The sequence below is a fragment of the Euprymna scolopes genome, chromosome 38, assembly GCF_053919585.1.
Source record: "Euprymna scolopes isolate OS-2025 chromosome 38, ASM5391958v1, whole genome shotgun sequence".
In the NCBI taxonomy this organism is placed as follows: domain Eukaryota; kingdom Metazoa; phylum Mollusca; class Cephalopoda; order Sepiida; family Sepiolidae; genus Euprymna; species Euprymna scolopes.
This window is the reverse complement of record NC_136519.1, coordinates 81,696,276-81,715,747: the sequence shown is the minus strand read 5'-3', so window position 1 is coordinate 81,715,747 and position 19,472 is coordinate 81,696,276. Positions and strand designations below refer to the sequence as shown.

Sequence of the window (19,472 nt, the reverse complement as noted above, 5' to 3'; positions counted from 1 at the left end):
CAGGTGGCCCAACATCGACGACGCATGAAGGTATGTCTCAAAAATACATGTACCACACACACACACACACACACACACACACACACACACACACACGCACACGCACACACACACACACACACACACACACACACACACACACACACACACACACACACACACAGGCAACGGCATATGAACAAACAAATAGACTGGGCCACTCAACGATCACACGACATTCCCCCTTAGTAGATTAATATACAACATTACGAGCGTCTTTTCAAAAGTAAGACCTTCTATTTTTTTTAGCTCAAAGACTTAAATGTTGAAGAGCTATGAAGACGGGAGTTGTACCATTAAAACAGGCGACCTTTTGTGCTCCAAAATGTAATTTTCTACATAGTCACCATCATTCATAATTCGCTTTTCCTAGTTTCGTTTAATGCCGCAGTCGTAAAAGTCCGGATCGCGCTTTGTCACCTACATCTTTGTTGTCACTCTGAAATCGATGTACTCATCTCCTAAGTTTGCTTACATCAGTATCGGCTTTATAAATGTTTTATAGGAGCCGGTAAATGTTGATTAGTTCAAATGTTTTGTGCATAGAAGAATACACATCTCTATTTCTAATGCGCCTCTATAACAAGGGTGTCTTTTCTTCGATTCTCACACCGTCAGTATCTGCAACAGAGCGATAGAACTTTCAGACCATGAACGCATAGGTTCAGTTATCATAACAGCGCATTTTACAATCCCTCTGATCCATTCTCGTGGAAAAATAGGAGGCATTACTTTTAAAATGTCCCTTGTGCATACATATGAGTGGTTCTACGAGTTTCTTTTTTTATTCTCTTTATTGTCGCTTTTTTTAATGGAGAAAGATGACACAGAGGAGACGTTTGCTGAGTTTTCTTCAAGATTTTATTTGGAAAGAATTTACTTAGGAGAGAGAGAGAGAGAGAGAGAGAGAGAGAGAGAGAGAGAGAGACTAATATTGTCTTAATAATTATTTTCTTCTTGAACTTAAATTATCGAAATGTGGGACACAGACGGGCATAGACATCGGTAACATTACATACAATACACTAATTCAGAGAGTCATCCAGCGTTTTATTTTTTTTCGACTGTATAAGGGGCTAAGTGAGAGTAAGAGAACAAGAAACTATCAAGCTAGAAAATCGTCCAACATGTGGAGACTTTTATAGTGAAGAGGCGGGATTTTGTTGCTAGTCGGGTTTGTCGTTGCTATTTATGCCGAGGCAGTACAAGTGCAGTAATTTCATCGGAGCAAATTCTATGAAAAACAAGTGCACAGATGCAATATCTCAGTGATGGGACAGAGGTTGAAGCTTAGTAGAAAGTGCGAAGGGAGTGACTAGCGTTTTGTGTGCCAACTCAGATGTGGCAATAATACTCAATGTATTTATAGAAAAAGAGGATACTGGAAAATGTGAATAGTTTGCTAGCACGGTAGAGGGAGCCCACCTTGAGTAATCATTTTTTTTATGTTCTTACCTTCCCAAGTTCTCGCCGTCTTCAATTGTTTCTGGCAATTTCTGTCTTTTCGTTTCTGGCAGGCCCCATAACATCACTCCTGCTAGAATGGCGAAGAACCCAAAGTAAATCGTGCGAAAAATTGAATCCATTTCAATGTTGAACAGACGACTTTCCTGCAATAAAAATCAAAAAGACACTTTAAATATTCAGGTATCAGCCATTAATAAGCAGATCAGTTTTATATATAGAATTAAATACGTGGTTAAAGTGCTAAATCAAGGTTATAACTTTCGGCTCAAAATAACCATTGCACGTGTTTTTGGAGAAGTCGGAAATATTCGCAAGCAATCCAGATTGTTATATGCAGCGACAAATCTGAGAATTGCTTAATGACACGTAGAAGCATGCACCAAACTCAACAATCCTCAATCCCAACGCTGTTTGTCGTGTTTTTTTATTCGACTTTATCCATTTGTTCTGAACGTGTCGTCGTCTCTCACATTGACATTCACCACAGGCGCGAGCACTGGTTTACAAGTATAAAAACAACTAGACAGGAGACTTGTTAATGCCCGGGATTGAATGATGATCAAATGATCAAAAAAATGTTTCACACTGCCATATTTTTATTGTCAGCAAAATCGGTGAAAGTGCCCAATTTTTCAATCAAATCGATTGATTGCCTGCTCTAGTTGGGGACCCATCCCGGTGCACCAGGAGGAAGCTTCGTATACTTCCCCGCAGTGACTTAGTCCAAAATACATTGTAACTCACATTGCACTATAGAGAACCTACTGTCGATTTCATAAAATTATTTTATATAATGGCTTGAATTAAAGTTTAAAATGCAAAAGTCAAGTATCATGCTCTATTGTGCTCTAAACAAAAACATTTATTTCGAACGCGCCCATGTCATATCAAAGAACATATTGCTGGTTTTATATGCTGGGACTTTCAGCTTGTGTGGTAATAAAACTTCTCAAATTCACTTGTAATGTTGGGCTGTGTAAGGTGTTGAGTTTGGTCCAAATCGCCTGTTCTTTCTTTCATTGTATTATTTCGGTTATTCATACTTATCAGAGACATTCCAATACAAAAACCATCTAAAAGCACTGTGAGGCACATGAAGTAAATTCGTGTGAAGTCTCATAAAAATCGGCTTAGCTGTTTTCGACTACACAGGGAAAACACACACACACACACACACACACACACACACACACACACACACACACACACACACACACACACCTAAAGTGGAGATAAAACAATGCAAACTCACAAGAAAAAAGTCAAACCCCGATACATATCGGCACGCAACACGGAGATTTATCAAAAGAATTAGTTTTGTTTTTCAATCAAAAACATTGACTTCAGCACCGTGGTTGGATTATAAAAAATACTGAACGTAGTTTTTCATATTTTTTTTTTATTACATTTTCACCCCAAACAAGGCACATTGCCACTTTGGTGTAGGGGGCTACTATCAGGGGAAACATCTACTGGGGTACTATGTAGGGATTAGGGCAGCGAGATGTTGGTTCACGTTGCACTTGAACTTATGCATGTCAGTGCAGTTGGGGAAGCAGTGACCTGGAATGGAATTCCAAAGTCTAGCAGTTCTGGGGAAGAAACTACTGGAGTAGAAAGATCTTTTACATCTAGGGATCTCTACAGTGTGGGGGTGGGATTTTGCAGCTTGTCGGGTCTGTCGAGGGTGTTCACGTCGTGGGGGCACAAGTGCTTGCAGTTCTTCAGAGCATTCACCATTATAATACTTGTAGAACAGGCAGAGGGATGCAACGTTTCGACGATGGGACAGAGGCTGAAGTTTAGATGCCAGTTTAGGGCCTATCAGATTTGCGACTCTCTTTTGAACCCTGTCAAGGAGCGAGAGACTAGTAGCCGATGCACCGGCCCAAATATGACAGCAATACTCCATATATAATTATATGTTTATTCAAGTTTTTTTTTGTAGAAAGTTGTTTTTTTGACGGAATGAAATTTGGCGTTTCCTTTTGCTTTTTTTTTTTTTTAATTAAAAAAGTTTCATTAACTTTAGATGAGTATAATTTAATCACGCTATTATTACATTATTATTGTGACGTGATTTTTTTGGTTTTGTTTGTGTGTGCAAAGTTATTTGTGTATTTTTCTTACGACCTGCCCAAGCGAAGTATAAACACACCCAACATCTCCATGTTAAGAACGGCTTTTGAAATAAACACCCCCAACCTCCCTGTGTTAAGAACGACTTCCGAGGTTGGGTGTGTTTATTCCGAACGCCGTTCTTAACATGGGGAGGTTGATACTCTGCTCTTTCTTTTTTGTTTTCCTATTAAAATCATTCCATTACTTTTTTTGCTTCCAATTTTTAACGTCTGTTCGCTCACGCTTCTTTTTGCTCAATCGGTATAATCCGGCGGTTTCCGTCATTCACCGAGCGCTACCGGACCCACCGAGAATCACGGAAAAACACACTTAAAACTGCGGAATTACCGAAGTTTGACAATGAGTACATGTTCTTTTCTTTTTTCTTTTATAACTAGCGGGGGTACCCGGCGTTGACCGAGTGTTTGTTTCCGGGACGGGGAGGGGAGTTTTAAAAAATGTTATGGTAGGTAAGTAGGAAGGATCAAACCCGGAGTCATGCGTAAAAGTAGGAAAATAAAGTGTGAAAAAAAACAAAACAAAAAAAAAAACAACATCTGCAACGTTAACAGTTCGGCCACCAAGAAAAGTCCATTCCAGTTGTTTAGGAAAAAAAAAAAAAAACGACTACGGTAGGTCGGCGCGAACGTGAAAATATAATGTGAATTGTCCAGCACGCTAACCACTACGCCACAGAGCACTGCAGCTTAGTTTAGTGATTTTAAATAACTTCACATGAAAGAACTACGAAGCCAAACCGGTGTTCTCTTCTCAACTGTTCCTTGTGAACGATCCCCAAACGGTGTTAAGTGGTGGCAGGGGGAGGAGGAATTTTTTAGAGAGAAAATATTTTACCACTTCCATTGATCTTAACCGATTTTGGCCGTGACTTCTCAGCAGAAAAAGTATAGAAATCTAAGATTATCGAGGAATTTGAGAAATAATAAGCCTATAACACACCTCAGATATTGTTCTGCCGTTTGTGCATATTATATTTGCATGAAATATCTTGATTTTTAATCCTATTAATGTCAAAATCAGACGGGAAAAAATGAGTTCATTTTATTTATATAGAATAGATAGAAGATAGATAGAAAAAGAATAGCAGAGAAGAAGAATAGAAGAAGATAGAAGAAGATAGAAGAGAAGATAGATAGAAGATAGATAGAATAGAATAGAAGATAGATAGAAGAAGAGAAGAGAAGAGAAGAAGAGAAGAGAAGATTAAAAGCGTTGAAGAATACGAAGTACAATTTTGGGTACTTATGTATTTTTGTTACCGTGCTAAAATAATATTGCTTTTATTTTCAAAGCCATTTTAACCTTCGGGGGGGGGAAGGGTGTTTTGTCAATATTAAAAAAAATTAGCGTAAAACTAGAATTTAACCTGAAAACAATATTTACAATTAGCTCGGTACCAAAACTGCGTAACCAATGTAGAGGATGAATATTTTTTTCTAGATTTCTTAAACATGGGTATGTCTACGGCTTCAAAAACGTCAATACATGGGAATGATTTTTGTCTCGCATTTAAATTATTTTTGTATGCTGTAAAAAATTTGTAAAAATTATTACTAGTTTATTTAAAGCTTCTTGTTTTAAATGGTAAAAAAGTTAGGATTATAATATTAAATTACACTTACATAGTGTTACATACAAGGGAGGGGGTAAACCTGTGGCGAGCGTTGGAGGTGCATATTATTATTAAACTTATTAAAAAATAAAACAACTGATTAGGCTATTTTAGCAGTACAGACCTTAGTAATTTAATATTTGGCTAATTAAAAAAAATAACAGCCGTATTTGAACTTTTTATGCGGGGGGTGGGGTATACTACCACCGGGCAACGCCGGTTAACGGGTCTTGCTAGTGAACAATATTTTTTTCATATATAAATTTTCCAAACGTCCAAGCTCAATGAATAGCTTTTTTATTGGGTTCCAGAGCATATATAGTGTAGTATAATAATTCTTCAAGTTCCAAATATCAAGTTTTTTTTTTTCAGTTGGTCATTTATTATTTTTTCAAAAAGTAACGGTTACAATATTGTTTCGTATTGCGACTAAGGGTCTGCCAAATTATGTTATTGCTGCATATTTAGTCACGTACTCATCAGATGTTTTCCTTTAAAAACTTAGAAAAACACCATTTTGGATAACTTATATGGTTTATGTAACCGACACAATCTACCGTAACTTTTCGTTTCGAAGATTATGGTCATACTAAATTTATTTTTTTAGCTTATATTAATTTTTTTGTATTTTCTTGTATTCTCTCTCTCTCTCTCTCTCTCTATATATATATATATATATATATATATATATATATATATATATATATATATATACCAATTTGGCTGAAAAATGCGAAGCTCGCGGTTTGTTTACAAACAAGCGTTTGAGCACTTTACAAGTAGCAGACGGATGTTTATTTAAATAGACATTCGGATAGATTAGTTGCGGGCATCGCTTCCGTTGTCGAGGGGTAGAACTGCCGACTGTCAACACGACGGTTCTAGGTTCGATGCTCGGCTTGGGAGAGGTGCTAGTTTAGCGGCACTGATGAGTTGTGATACAACTAAACAGGACTGTATATATATATATATATATATATATATATATATATATATATATATATATATAGAGAGAGAGAGAGAGAGAGAGAGGGAGAGAAAGAAAGAGAGAAAGAGATAGAGATAGAGATAAAGATTGTACTTACTGCTTGTACTATGTAAGGAGTTATAAGTAAATATATCTTGCCGACGCTTGAACTTAATGCAAAACAATAATTCCGAACAACAGTCGGGAAAATTTCTGCTGTTGTAATGAAGAGTATTCCAAAAGCTGACGAGATGGCAAATCTACCAAACCACATATCTAGAAGTAGAACAATTATTAAAATAACACAACAGCAACATCAAGTCATTAACATCCCTACCCAAAAATAATGCCTGCGAGGATTGTCTGATGATAACAAAACAGATACTACATTAAATCCATGCTAAAAGAGGAGATAATGCCTGGGTAGATCCCATTATCACAAACCCTATACTAGATAGAAAAGTACAAAGTGTCTTCAATAAGTTTCCACACTTTTTTCGTGTGGGTACTTTCATTAAAAGTACACACATGTAACTCTAATCTCCCTCGAAGTAATCTCCCCCGGCTGCAATGCACTTGCTGTACCATTCTAACAGCTTCTAGAAGGCCCTATGTAAAAGTCCTCTTGTGTGAGCATGTCAAGGATCCTCGTCACAGTTTCTTTCAACTCCTCAATTGTCTCATAACTACAGTCTCTAAGGCTTTCCCTTAGCTTAAGGAAGCACGAAATGTCACAGGGAGCATGTTCTGGACTAGCGAGGAACTGTCTTGATGCCCATCTTGGTCAATAGTCTTTGACAAGGATTTGAATTGTAAACTGGTGCATTCGCGCAAATATTCTGCATCTTCAGTTCTCCGCAAATAATTGTGTGTACAATTCACACATTAATACCAAACAGTGCACTTATTATCTCGATAGACACATGATGGTTCTTATCCATGAAATTCTTTATTTGGCCAATCAATTCTGATGTTATAACTTCCTTACTCCTCCTACACCTCTCATAATCCCCACATAGACTATATACCTTCTTGGAATCTCTTATGCCACTCCAAAACTGATGCTCGATTCAGGCAAAATAGGTCAAAAGCAGTTTGAAGCATTCCATATATTTCTGTGGAATTTTTCTAAGTTTAAGACAGAATTTTATTGCCTATCTTGCTTCTAAAGTGTCCTCACGTCTAGATTGCATTTCTGAAATGCACTAACTGTGACAATTAGGCTTTAGTAGGATGTATTCCAATTTCTGCTTCATCTGTTAATCTTAATTTGAAGGCAAGAGGTTTATCAGGTCTGGGAAACATCAGATATTTTCTATTCCAGACGAAAAAACTAGAAATACGAATGACTAAAATTGAAACATTTTACGGCTGTAAAAAGTGCCAAAAAATAGACTCTAGATGATGGATAATCTCCTTAATGTGCGGCTTTAAGGGCAAATGTCAAATAGCGTATTTTACGCATTAAATATATGACAATTTCTGTATTTTACGCATTAAATATATGACAATTCCCGTATTTTACGCATTAAATATATGACAATTCCCGTATTTTACGCATTAAATATATGACAATTCCTGTATTTTACGCATTAAATATATGACAATTCCCGTATTTTACACATTAAATATATGACAATTTCTGTATTTTACACATTAAATATAAGACAATTTCTGTATTTTACATATTACATATATGACAATTCCCGTATTTAACACATTAAATATATGACAATTTCCGTATTTTACGCATTAAATATTTGAAAATTTCCGTATTTTACACATTAAATATATGACAATTTCCGTATTTAACACATTAAATATATGACAATTTCCGTATTTTACACATTAAATATATGACAATTTCCGTATTTAACACATTAAATATATGACAATTTCCGTATTTAACACATTAAATATATGACAATTTCCGCATTTAACACATTATATATATGACAATTCCCGTATTTAACACATTAAATATATGACAATTCCCGTATTTAACATATTTACTATGTGAAAATTTCCGTATTTAACACATTAAATATATGGCAATTTCCTCATTGAACACATTAAATATACGACAGTTCCCGTATTTTACGTATTAAATATATTACAATTCCGTATTTAACACATTAAATATATGACAATTTCCGCATTTAACACATTAAATATATGACAATTTCCGTATTTTACACATTAAATGTATGACAATTTCCGTATTTAACACATTAAATATATGACAATTCCCATATTTTACGCATTAAATATTTGAAAATTTCCGTATTTTACACATTAAATATATGACAATTTCCGTATTTAACACATTAAATATATGACAATTTCTGTATTTTACACATTAAATATATGACAATTTCCGTATTTTACGCATTAAATATATGACAATTTCCGTATTTAACACATTAAATATATGACAATTCCCGTATTTAACACATTAACTATATGACAATTCCCGTATTTTACGCATTAAATATATGACAATTTCCGTATTTTACACATTAAATATATGACAATTCCCGTATTTTACACATTAAATTTATGACAATTTCCGTATTTTAGGAATTAAATATATGACAATTTCCGTATTTTACGCATTACATATATGACAATTTCCGTATTTAACACATTAAATATATGACAATTTCCGTATTTAACACATTAAATATATGACAATTCCCGTATTTTACACATTAAATATATGACAATTTCCGTATTTTACACATTAAATATATGACAATTTCCGTATTTTACGCATTAAATATTTGAAAATTTCCGTATTTTACACATTAAATATATGACAATTTCCGTATTTAACACATTAAATATATGACAATTTCCGTATTTTACACATTAAATATATGACAATTTCCGTATTTAACACATTAAATATATGACAATTTCCGTATTTAACACATTAAATATATGACAATTTCCGCATTTAACACATTATATATATGACAATTTCCGTATTTAACACATTAAATATATGACAATTTCCGTATTTTACACATTAAATATATGACAATTTCCTTATTTAACACATTAAATATATGACAATTTCCGTATTTAACACATTAGATATATGTCGATTTCCGTATTTAACACTCATACATGATCTTTGCAGACCTTTTAATCGAATAGTTTAACATACTTGAAATTCCGCCAACGCAGCCAGAAATCAACAGCCACGCAAAGAGTAGAGGTTTCCGTCCACAGTTATCAATTGTAAGGATAAGAAAGATGTATGCTGCAACTTCAACCCCTTGCCGTATGAGGGCGTTCGTGTAGATGTTCACACTCAAAATCTTGTCATTCAATATTGAACCAAAGTACACTGCACTGACAATGCCCCTGTTAGAAAAGAAATGAAAATGAAGATAAAAATATAATTAATTCGTGAAATAAGCGTTGTGGCTTTGCAGGCTGATAATAGTCAAGACAAAGTTGCATAATTAACAAAAAGTGTGCTAACAAAAATATATTACAGAAGTATACGTTGTGATTCTGGAACCATAACTGCCGCAAACTGCATGAAGATATGAAAAAAGGAAAAAGACAAGTCAGCACCCCTAAGCGAGGAGCACTGTAGCTTATTAAAAAAATCCTGAATAACACCGTCAGGCAGTAAGCAATAAACTTACTTCACTCGAAAGACAGAAGGTAAGGCCTGGCAGGGTGAACCTCTTAGGACTGCCGAGAATTATGCCTCAACGTGCTGGAAAAAAAAGCCTCGAAATAATCTACTTTCTGCCGAAGTGATTATCGGTTTTGGGACATCAACAAGAATGTGACTGTGATCACGACTCGAGACCATGGGAATAGCACCAGTCGCAGAATTTACGCCCTTTTTACCAAAGGTAGATATGACACAAGGCCAGGAAAGTAGGGAAAGTCAAGCCAGCGCTTCTAAAAGAGAAGCACTCTGAACTTTAAAACAAATCCTGAACAGATCTGTCCGCATTTCCTGGTAAGAACGCCTCAGGATATAAACCAAAATTCCAAGAATAGGTGGTCCATCCAATTAGAATTCCACACATTTTTCACTTTCGTTTCATGATTGTTGTTTAAGCATGTTTTCTTCAATGTTTTACTCACAAAACTGTCCACGCGTTTAGTTAGCACTTGCTAACCTTTATGGCAACTTACCCACTCGCTCGTAATGGACTTTTCTAACCATCATAAAAACCCCGAGTCTAATACTCTCGTGGGGAATTCTCGCGACTTAACGCGAGACTATAGACCGTTTAACTTACCAGTTGGAATTTACGGAAACTTTTCTTTTTATTCACTTTCTTGTACAATATATTCTTCCTACTTGACCCGTCGTTCGATTCTTTCTTGATGACCACATTTTCTAGATCCACGGCAACTAGCAATTAGGCACTCGAACGTAAAATGAGGTATTTAAAAGACTCACCTCAATGTAATCAGAGTTTTTTTTTCTGTCTGTTTCGATTTACTCAAAACCGCACACACCTCGTCTTCTCATGTATCGTTCTCTTCTTCCTCTTCTACTTCTTGCTTTTTTTCTTCTTTTTTCTTCTCAGTCGTCAGAAGCGTCGTCTTTGTCTTGACTACGTTTTTCCTTCTCCCTTCTTGCTCACAGTGACCCGTTTTTATGCTAAGCTGAACTCTCGTGTGTGCGAGAGAACACGAGATTTTGCGTGATTACTTGGCAATATTAACCGGCCGCCGCCATCTTGCCATTTTTCTTTGGACGTGCCCGCTTTGCAGAGTGCACACCTCGAGCGTTTGTCAGGTAAGCCCGTCTGTTCGCAATTTATTACACACTCAATATATCGACCTTGTGACGAAGTATTCGAACGAGCAAGATAGTGTTCCAAAAACGTTAATAAAAAACTATTCAGAGAGTCGGTGCTGTAGAACCTGAACGAGTAAACGTTTTAAGGACCAGGAAGCAACTCTGAAAGTTGCAATGAACGCTACAAGATTCTGAGGGATATTTTCGGAAGTTCTAAAAAGGGGGAACATAATAAGGATTGTTATAACGGGGGAAAAGTTATGAATGGAAAATCCATGAGTTGCTTTTTTTTTTCTTTAACTAAAGTGACTACTCGGTTTCGTTTTGTTTTTTGTTCGGTCGATCTCCCTTTCAATAATAAGTTGTCAATCATTAAACTCGTTTGTTTTGGTACATGTAAGATACGAGGTACCTTAAATAAATTTCCAGACGTTTTTCGTACGGGCATTTAAAATAGTCGTAGACACTTGAAAATCCAGTACGTTATTGCTATACATCTTTATGAGATGACTGATCAATTTTTAAGATTTCATGTTCAAATGAACAGCTACAACAGGAATTGGAATACACCCTACTAAAGCCTGACTGTCACAACTGGTGAATTTCAAAAATGCAATCTGGCCGTAACAACACTTTAGAAGAACGATATGCAATAAAATTTTGTTTTAAACTTGAAAAAAAAAATGCCACAGAAACGTATGGAATGCTTCAAACTGCTTTTGGACCATCTTGTATGAATCGAGCATCAGTTTTTGAGTGGCATAAGAGATTCAAGGAAGGCAAGAAGTCTGTATTGGATGATGAGAGGTGTAGGAGGAGAGGTAATATAGAACATCAGAATTGATTGGCCAAATAAAGAATTTCATGGATAAGGACCGTCGTGTGTCTATAGAAACAACAAGTGTATACTTTGATGTCAGTGAATACACAACTATTCGTAACGAACTAAAGATGCAGAAGATTTGCACAAGGTTTGTCCCAAGTCTTTATCTGAGAGTACATCTTTCAAACTCCTTGGCCTAACGTTCACAGGAAACATGAGTTGGAACAATTACATTGAAGGCATTGCTAGGGTCGCTGCAAGAAAGGTGGGCTATCTCTACCGTGCTGAAAACTACTAACACCCGAAAGTATCCTGTACCTCTATAAGGCCACCATTCGCCCATGTATGGAGTGTTGCTGTCACATCTGGGCTGGTGCATCTGCTACTAGTCTCTCGCTCCTTGACAAGGTTCGAAAGAGAGTCGCAAACCTGATAGGCCCTAAACTAGCATCTAAGCTTCAGCCTCTGTCTCATCGACGAAATGTTGCATCCCTCTGCCTCTTCTACAAGTATTTTAGTGGTGAATGCTCTGACGAACTGCAATCACTTGTGCCCGCACGACGTAAACACCCTCGACAAACCCGACAGGCTGCTAAATCCCACCCCCACACTGTAGAGATCCCTAGATGTAAAAGGTCTTTTTACTCCAATAGTTTCTTCCCCAGGACGGCTAGACTCTGGAATTCCATTCCAGGTCCCTGCTTCCCCAACAGTACTGACGTGCAGAAGTTCAAGTGTAACGTTAACCAACATCTTGCTGCCCAAATCCCTACATAGTAACCCAGTAGTTGTTGCCCCTGATAGTAGCCCCCTACACCAAAGTGGCAATTTACCTTGTTTGGGGTGAAAATGTAATAATAATAATAATAATAAAAAAAAGTCTGCTGATAGAAGATCAGAAAGAAACACATTTTCATGGACATAAAGACAGTTCCCCACTCTCATTATAGTCCATATTTTGCTCCTGTGACTTTTAGTTATTCCCTAAGCTGAAGAAAAACCTTAGAGGCTGTCGATATGAGACACCTGAGATGAAAGAGGCTGTGACGTGAGTCATTGATACGCTTACACAAGAGGATTTCCATGTGGCCTTCCAGAAGTTGTCGGAACGGTACAACAAGTGCATTGCAGCAGGAGAAGATTACTTCGAATGGGGACTAGAGTTCCAGGTGTGTACCCTCAATAAAAGTGTGTATACGAAAAAGTTCGGAAACTTAGTGAAGGCACCTCGAAACTTAAGTAACTGCTCCTTGGAGTTAAATGATTTTACATTTATTTTAAGGTAGGAAATATAATTTTCTTTAAAACCATAAAGAAGCATTTTTACAATAGCCAACAAAACAAAACAGTATTAGAAACTAAATATATAGCAAACGAACTTTTACTTACATTAATAATTTATTTATGTTTTAACTTATTTTAAAGCGTTTATTTATATTATAACAAAAGTAATATCAATGTCTGTTGAATTTAAACGAAAAAAAATGGCAATTGTGTTATAGATATTTGGACTCCGATAATCTCACAATAATCGAAAATTAAACAAAATACTAGTAGACTAGGTACATTTTCGCACGATTGGTTACATTTATTTGGTTGCTTTCTAGAAGTATTTTGAATAATTTTCGATTTTTGAGCGATTTAAGAGGATCTAAATGTGTAACACTACACACAGGACCCATACGTTGTATGCAGTCTACGTCGCAAAGGAAACCAAGACAAAGAATGACTCGACTCCTTTTTTAACAACCGCAATTATTTTATCATCCTCCTTTTTGTTGCCACGTGTTCCTTCCTGTTTTGCCTGTGACGTCATCAATGTCTCTAACGTGATCGTATACTGCAAGTAAAGACAATATGTGAGGGCAACCCCACATATAAGACCTTGGTCAATGTAGGGGCAACCCTTCATACCAATTGTCACTATCCAGCTCCCCTACTCCCCTGAGAGTTGGTCCCCATTTCCCCTTCACCCCCTCACATAAAAATCGGCATTGCGCCTTATTTGCTCGGTGAGGGAGAAAATAAATACCCTTTTCTTGGCCCTTTGGCCAAAATCAAAGTAGTATCTGTTCCGGCAGATACTGCAAGCAAAGACCACATGTGGGGGCAGCCCCACATATAAGACTTTGGTTTTGCTCGGTGGGGAAGCAAATAAATGCCCTTTTCTTGGCCTTTTGGCAAAGATCAAAGTGTAGTATCTGTTCTTACTACATGCTGTACTTATTGTGATATAAAGTGGGGGATCACTTTTCTGTATTAATTTAATGTAAAATGATCACCCACGTTACAACCAGTCAGTCTCAAAGTCATTCAAGTCATTCTCCAGATCATTCAAGTTGTTTTTGAAGGATTTCAGTTATTTTTTAAGCATTCAAGTCATTCTTAAGTTCATTCAATTCATCCTTAAGTTCATTCAAGTCATTTTAAGTCATTTATTTATTTAAGTCATTTCAGCCCATTTTCGGTCATTTTAGTTTATCTTTAAGAATTTCGTGTCAATCCTACATTCACGCATTCATTCATCACACGAGACCACGCGACTAATGGCTATCGGCCTTGTTTCTTTTCATTTTGGATTTTGTTGAAATTTTCTGGATTAAAATAAAATTTTTATGAAGATGAATTGAGGAGAGAAATTGTCCCCTTTTGGGAGTGTAAGGATTAAAACACGCACCTTTTAGGGTTAGCATGGATAAAAGAATCTGATATGTGGATAATATATTTTCCATTTTTTACAGTAGAAAAATGTACCTCGCTGTGTCGACAAAAACCCCTTTTTCTTGTTCTGTTCTGTTCCACTTTACTGTTCCATCAAATTCACTCACCCTCCCTTTTTTTACTGTATGACCCCCAAATATTCAGTATAACTTTTCTTCTGTGCGTTACTTTCGGTTTTATTTCATCTATGTTCGTTATTAACGGTCGCGCCTCATTATATACGTCACTTCCGGTTCAGTTTCATTTGTTTTCTATATTTTCAGTGTCCTTGCTTCACTCCGGAAAATGTCGTTCATGTGAGATATTTTACCAAAGATTTGTGCAATGTATCTTATCTCTTAGCAACAGGTTTCTTGTGATTTGATTGTCCCGCCTTTCAAAATGTGGGGTTCCCCTTTACGTTAGACTGGATGTTTAGCTTAAAACAGGGAAACATGTGCCAGCATGTCTTCCCATTATACGTTTGTAGGACAGACTATGTGAATATAGCAGGGCCTGACAGATATTTTTACAATACCTACAAAACGAAAGAAGGTTGAAAAATAAACATATATTATATAGGTAAGATAAGTTACTCTTCTACCTACATTTTTGTATTTTGACTTATATAAAACGTAATGTTATTGGCTATTGTAGAAAAATAGCCAAAGATATTTGTCTAAAATTAAAAGGTTTACGTGGAGTTATTTTTTGGGGTGGAGAGTTAAAAATCATATTTTTGACGAAAATTTCTGCTTTTTAGGGTAACGAATTAAAGAGGGGAAAAGGGGGGAAAAACAAGCAAAGCAAAGAAAAATGAGAAAATGAAATACCGACCAGAAATGAGTTTAAAATGATCCGAATTTATTAAAAGAAAATAAAATGTTACGTTTGCTTATATTTTCCTAAGCTCAGGTTTTAAAAACATGTAACATGAAGCAAAAAAAAAAAAAAAACAACAACAAAAAAAAAACAAATACAAAAAAATAATTCTTACTTGAAAGAAAGGCTGAAATGAAAAGCACATTCAAAATAGAAAATATTCTTTTTTCAAATTTTTAAATTCTTTCAACAAAAAGTTCTTTTCTCTTTCTTTCCTGAAAGAAAAACAATCATGCAGCTTGCAAGTTTTTTTTCAAAGTTCTTTTCTTGTTCTTTCTTTTTCTCTGTCTGTCTTTTTTTTCAAACAAACAAAACCTTCAAAAGGTTTAAAAGTATAGCTCTCTGAAAAGTGTGGTTATCTTTTCTTCAGATACTCCAGAAATAATTTTCCTTTTCTCTGAAAAGTGTGGTTATCTTTTCTTCAAATACTCCAGAAATAATTTTTCCTTTCTCTGAAAGGGTTGGTCTCCTTTTCTTTCTGTCTTTTCTCCAGAAATAATTTTCCTTTTCTCTGAAAAGTGTGGTTATCTTTTCTTCAAATACCTCAGAAATAATTTTTCCTTTCTCTGAAAGGGTTGGTCTCCTTTTCTTTCTGTCTTTTTCTTCAGAAATAATTTTCCTTTTCTCTTAAAAGTGTGGTTATCTTTTCTTCAAATACTCCAGAAATAATTTTCCTTTCTCTGAAAGGGTTGGTCTCCTTTTCTTTCTGTCTTTTTCTTCAGAAATAATTTTCCTTTTCTCTGAAAAGTGTGGTTATCTTTTCTTCAAATACTCCAGAAATAATTTTCCTTTCTCTGAAAGGGTTGGTCTCCTTTTCTTTCTGTCTTTTTCTTCAGAAATAATTTTCCTTTTCTCTGAAAAGTGTGGTTATCTTTTCTTCAGATACTCCAGAAATAATTTTCCTTTCTCTGAAAGGGTTGGTCTCCTTTTCTTTCTGTCTTTTTCTTCAGAAATAATTTTCCTTTCCTCTTAAAAGTGTGGTTATCTTTTCTTCAAATACTCCAGAAATAATGTTTCCTTTCTCTGAAAGGGTTGGTCTCCTTTTCTTTCTGTCTTTTTCTTCAGAAATAATTTTCCTTTTCTCTGAAAAGTGTGGTTATCTTTTCTTCAAATACTCCAGAAATAATTTTTCCTTTCTCTGAAAGGGTTGGTCTCCTTTTCTTTCTGTCTTTTTCTTCAGAAATAATTTTCCTTTTCTCTGAAAAGTGTGGTTATCTTTTCTTCAAATACTCCAGAAATAATTTTTCCTTTCTCTGAAAGGGTTGGTCTCCTTTTCTTTCTGTCTTTTTCTTCAGAAATAATTTTCCTTTCCTCTGAAAAGTGTGGTTATCTTTTCTTCAAATACTCCAGAAATAATTTTTCCTTTCTCTGAAAGGGTTGGTCTCCTTTTCTTTTTCTTTTTCTTCAAAAATAATTTTCCTTTTCTCTGAAAAATGTCGTCTCGCTGTTTCTTTATCCGTTTTAAAAGGGACAAAGAAATAACTCACAGTTGACGGGTCTCTCGCCCATAGTTTAAAATAAATATAATGACCAACTCGGCCAATCTTTCTTACGTCGGTCTCCTTTCTCTTTAACTTCTTCAATAAATGGTGTGTTTTAAAGCACCGAATTCAACCACTCAATAAAGGCCTTCCACCCATAATGAAGGTTAAGTGTTTTACGTTGGGGCTCGACGGAATTCCAGAAACAAGTCTTTACTCTCCGATGTCTTATCTGGAACTAATTTAAAAAAGGGCTCACAAAGTTGATTTCTGGGATTATTTTACCGACCGGAGCCAATCAGCGTCAAGCAATGATGGTGGCTACCAAGAAAAAGGAAAAGACACCAACACAAAGAGAGAGAGAGAGAGAGAGAGAGAGAGAGAGAGAGAGAGAGAGAGAGAGAGAGATTCAGTGAGTGACAGAGACGCACCCACATTCGCCAGCTGAAAAAGACCCTTCAGGCTCCAACGACTGCTAGTCGAGGTCAAGATGAGGAGGAGAGTATGGGTTAGGTGAATTTTATAGGTTGCCAAAATGCTGACACCCTCACCCTCCCTTTTGCCCTGTTGATAGCGACGTCGATAAAAAAAATAAAATTCTGACATTTTCTATAATCCAGTCTGTGGCATTATTTTGTGCCACGGTTAGCTTTATTTTTGCAGAGTGATTAGGCCGCTGCGTAGAGATACAATGGTTGTCTGCTCTGCCCCCATTCTGCCTGACTCCCTCTCTTTTTCGGCCGACCAGCATGAGATAAGCATGTATAATTTTGTCTCTCCGCCAAAAGGGGAGGGGCACCACTATTCCCCAGTGCAATAAGTTAGATAAGAGTAGCTAGGTCAATTAAAGTTCCATTGTTATTAATTATTTTTTCAATTGTAACATATTGTAATTTTCTTGTAAAATAAATAGTTAAATTCTTTTGTCATATACTGAAGATGACGTATATTCTGTGTTGTTGTTGTTGTTGTTGTTGTCCGTCTTAGGAAGAGTCTTATTGTTTCATCTAGAGACAGGGTACATTCTACTACATGAGCACCAAATTGATTGTTTGTTACGTTGTCGTATCATAAAGGATTGAGTGTTTGATTATCTTATCAGAGTTAATGTCGTTGTGTGTGTGACATGCATTTTCAACATACCTTCTGCCATTTTGTTGGTACATCTGGAACATCTCGTCTGGGAAGGAGACTGGTACCTGTTTTTGGGGACGAAGATTCATTTCACTCCAAGACTGGTTCTATAGTTTTTTATTCACTTTCCAGATCGATCGCAGAAGAATGGAAAGTGAATTTGGCCTGTGTGGTTTTTTTCTTCTCGGTCTTATTTCTACCAGCGAAGGGGAGGAGATAACGTCGAAGCCGTCCGCTCTCTTCCAAGTCCCAACCAAATCTCCCCGATTCAGCTAACCTGATCACAATACTCACACGCAATCCGATCAGCTTATCTTGACTTCCGGTCAACGTTTCTACACTATAACTCACACTCCTCCCCCACTCTCTCTCTTCCATTCTATAACACGTTTATATAAAATAAACTGTGTTGCGTGCCATTGTTTATCGCCGAGGATGTTCGTGCCAGCAGCCATTTCAGACAGAAAACCAACACCAAGAAGTCGTGGATAGCCCAACAAAAGAGGTACGTCTACATTTGATTTTTCAGAGAATTACAGACGGGAGCTAGTTGAAAAACCAAACAACATCTCCCCCCCCCCAAAAAAAAACTGTTGATGACAACCCGCATTAACATATATGAAAAAGAAAAAGAGAGAAATCTACATACCAAATAAATGACGAAATAAAGAATCGCAGGAAAAGGACTTTGGATTTTAGCAATCTTATCGACCATGTATTTAGTGTAATTTTTTTAATGGCCGTCACTTTCGGGTTTGTTTTATCTATGTCCGTTATTAACGGTAGTGCCTCATTCATATACGTCACTTCCGGTTCAGTTTCATCTGTATTCTTTACGTTCGATGTTTTTTTCTCTTGCTTCATTCCGGAAAATGTAGTACCGTTCATGCGAGATATTTTACCAAAAATTTGTTCGGCCTGTTTCAATTTACCATTGCTGATAAGCCATCTTGGAGATTCGTTTATTCCACTGAAATAAAAACGAATGCATGAATTTTTAAGGAAATGCAAAAACGATTCTGAATAACGTTAAAAAGCAAACGGCTCTAATTGCTGGCTTCTTTCCTTCTACGCTCCATTTAAATTCACTTTCCTTTTTCAATTCCCAAAGCAAGTTAGTTTTCACAGGAACGTGTTAACATAAAAGTATTTTAATTCAATGAAAATCGTTGGAAGAGATCTAATAACGTCTGCTTCATGGCCTGTCTTTGGTCGAAGAGGAAAAAGGGGAACACTAATGACTCACATGCAAGCCTCTTTTATCTCGCTCACACACTAGCAACAATCAGACGAACATAAACGAATTGCCATTCACAGCTATACACACACTAACAAGGTAAACAAACACACATGCACAATGCTACGCTGCCAAATACTCGCATATGTATATTACTTATATATGCGTAGTATTCACACTATGATCTATGATTGCTTTCTCAAAT

The 19,472-nt window shown here is 36.1% G+C and overlaps 1 protein-coding gene and 1 pseudogene across 1 annotated transcript in view; one reads left to right on the top strand and one right to left on the bottom strand.

Annotated features, from left to right (window-relative positions):
* LOC145263016 (organic cation transporter protein-like) overlaps window positions 1-19,472 on the bottom strand; it is an 83,756-nt gene that overhangs the window by 7,025 nt on the left and 57,259 nt on the right. The window contains exons 7-10 of the mRNA XM_080119849.1: window positions 18,680-19,000; window positions 9,400-9,599; window positions 6,346-6,503; window positions 1,495-1,649 (exon numbers count right to left, since the gene is read on the bottom strand). Coding sequence (XP_079975975.1) covers window positions 1,495-1,649; window positions 6,346-6,503; window positions 9,400-9,599; window positions 18,680-19,000 — 834 coding nt within the window. The remainder of the gene's footprint in view (window positions 1-1,494; window positions 1,650-6,345; window positions 6,504-9,399; window positions 9,600-18,679; window positions 19,001-19,472) is intronic.
* On the top strand, window positions 13,995-14,120 carry LOC145263439 (U2 spliceosomal RNA; annotated as a pseudogene).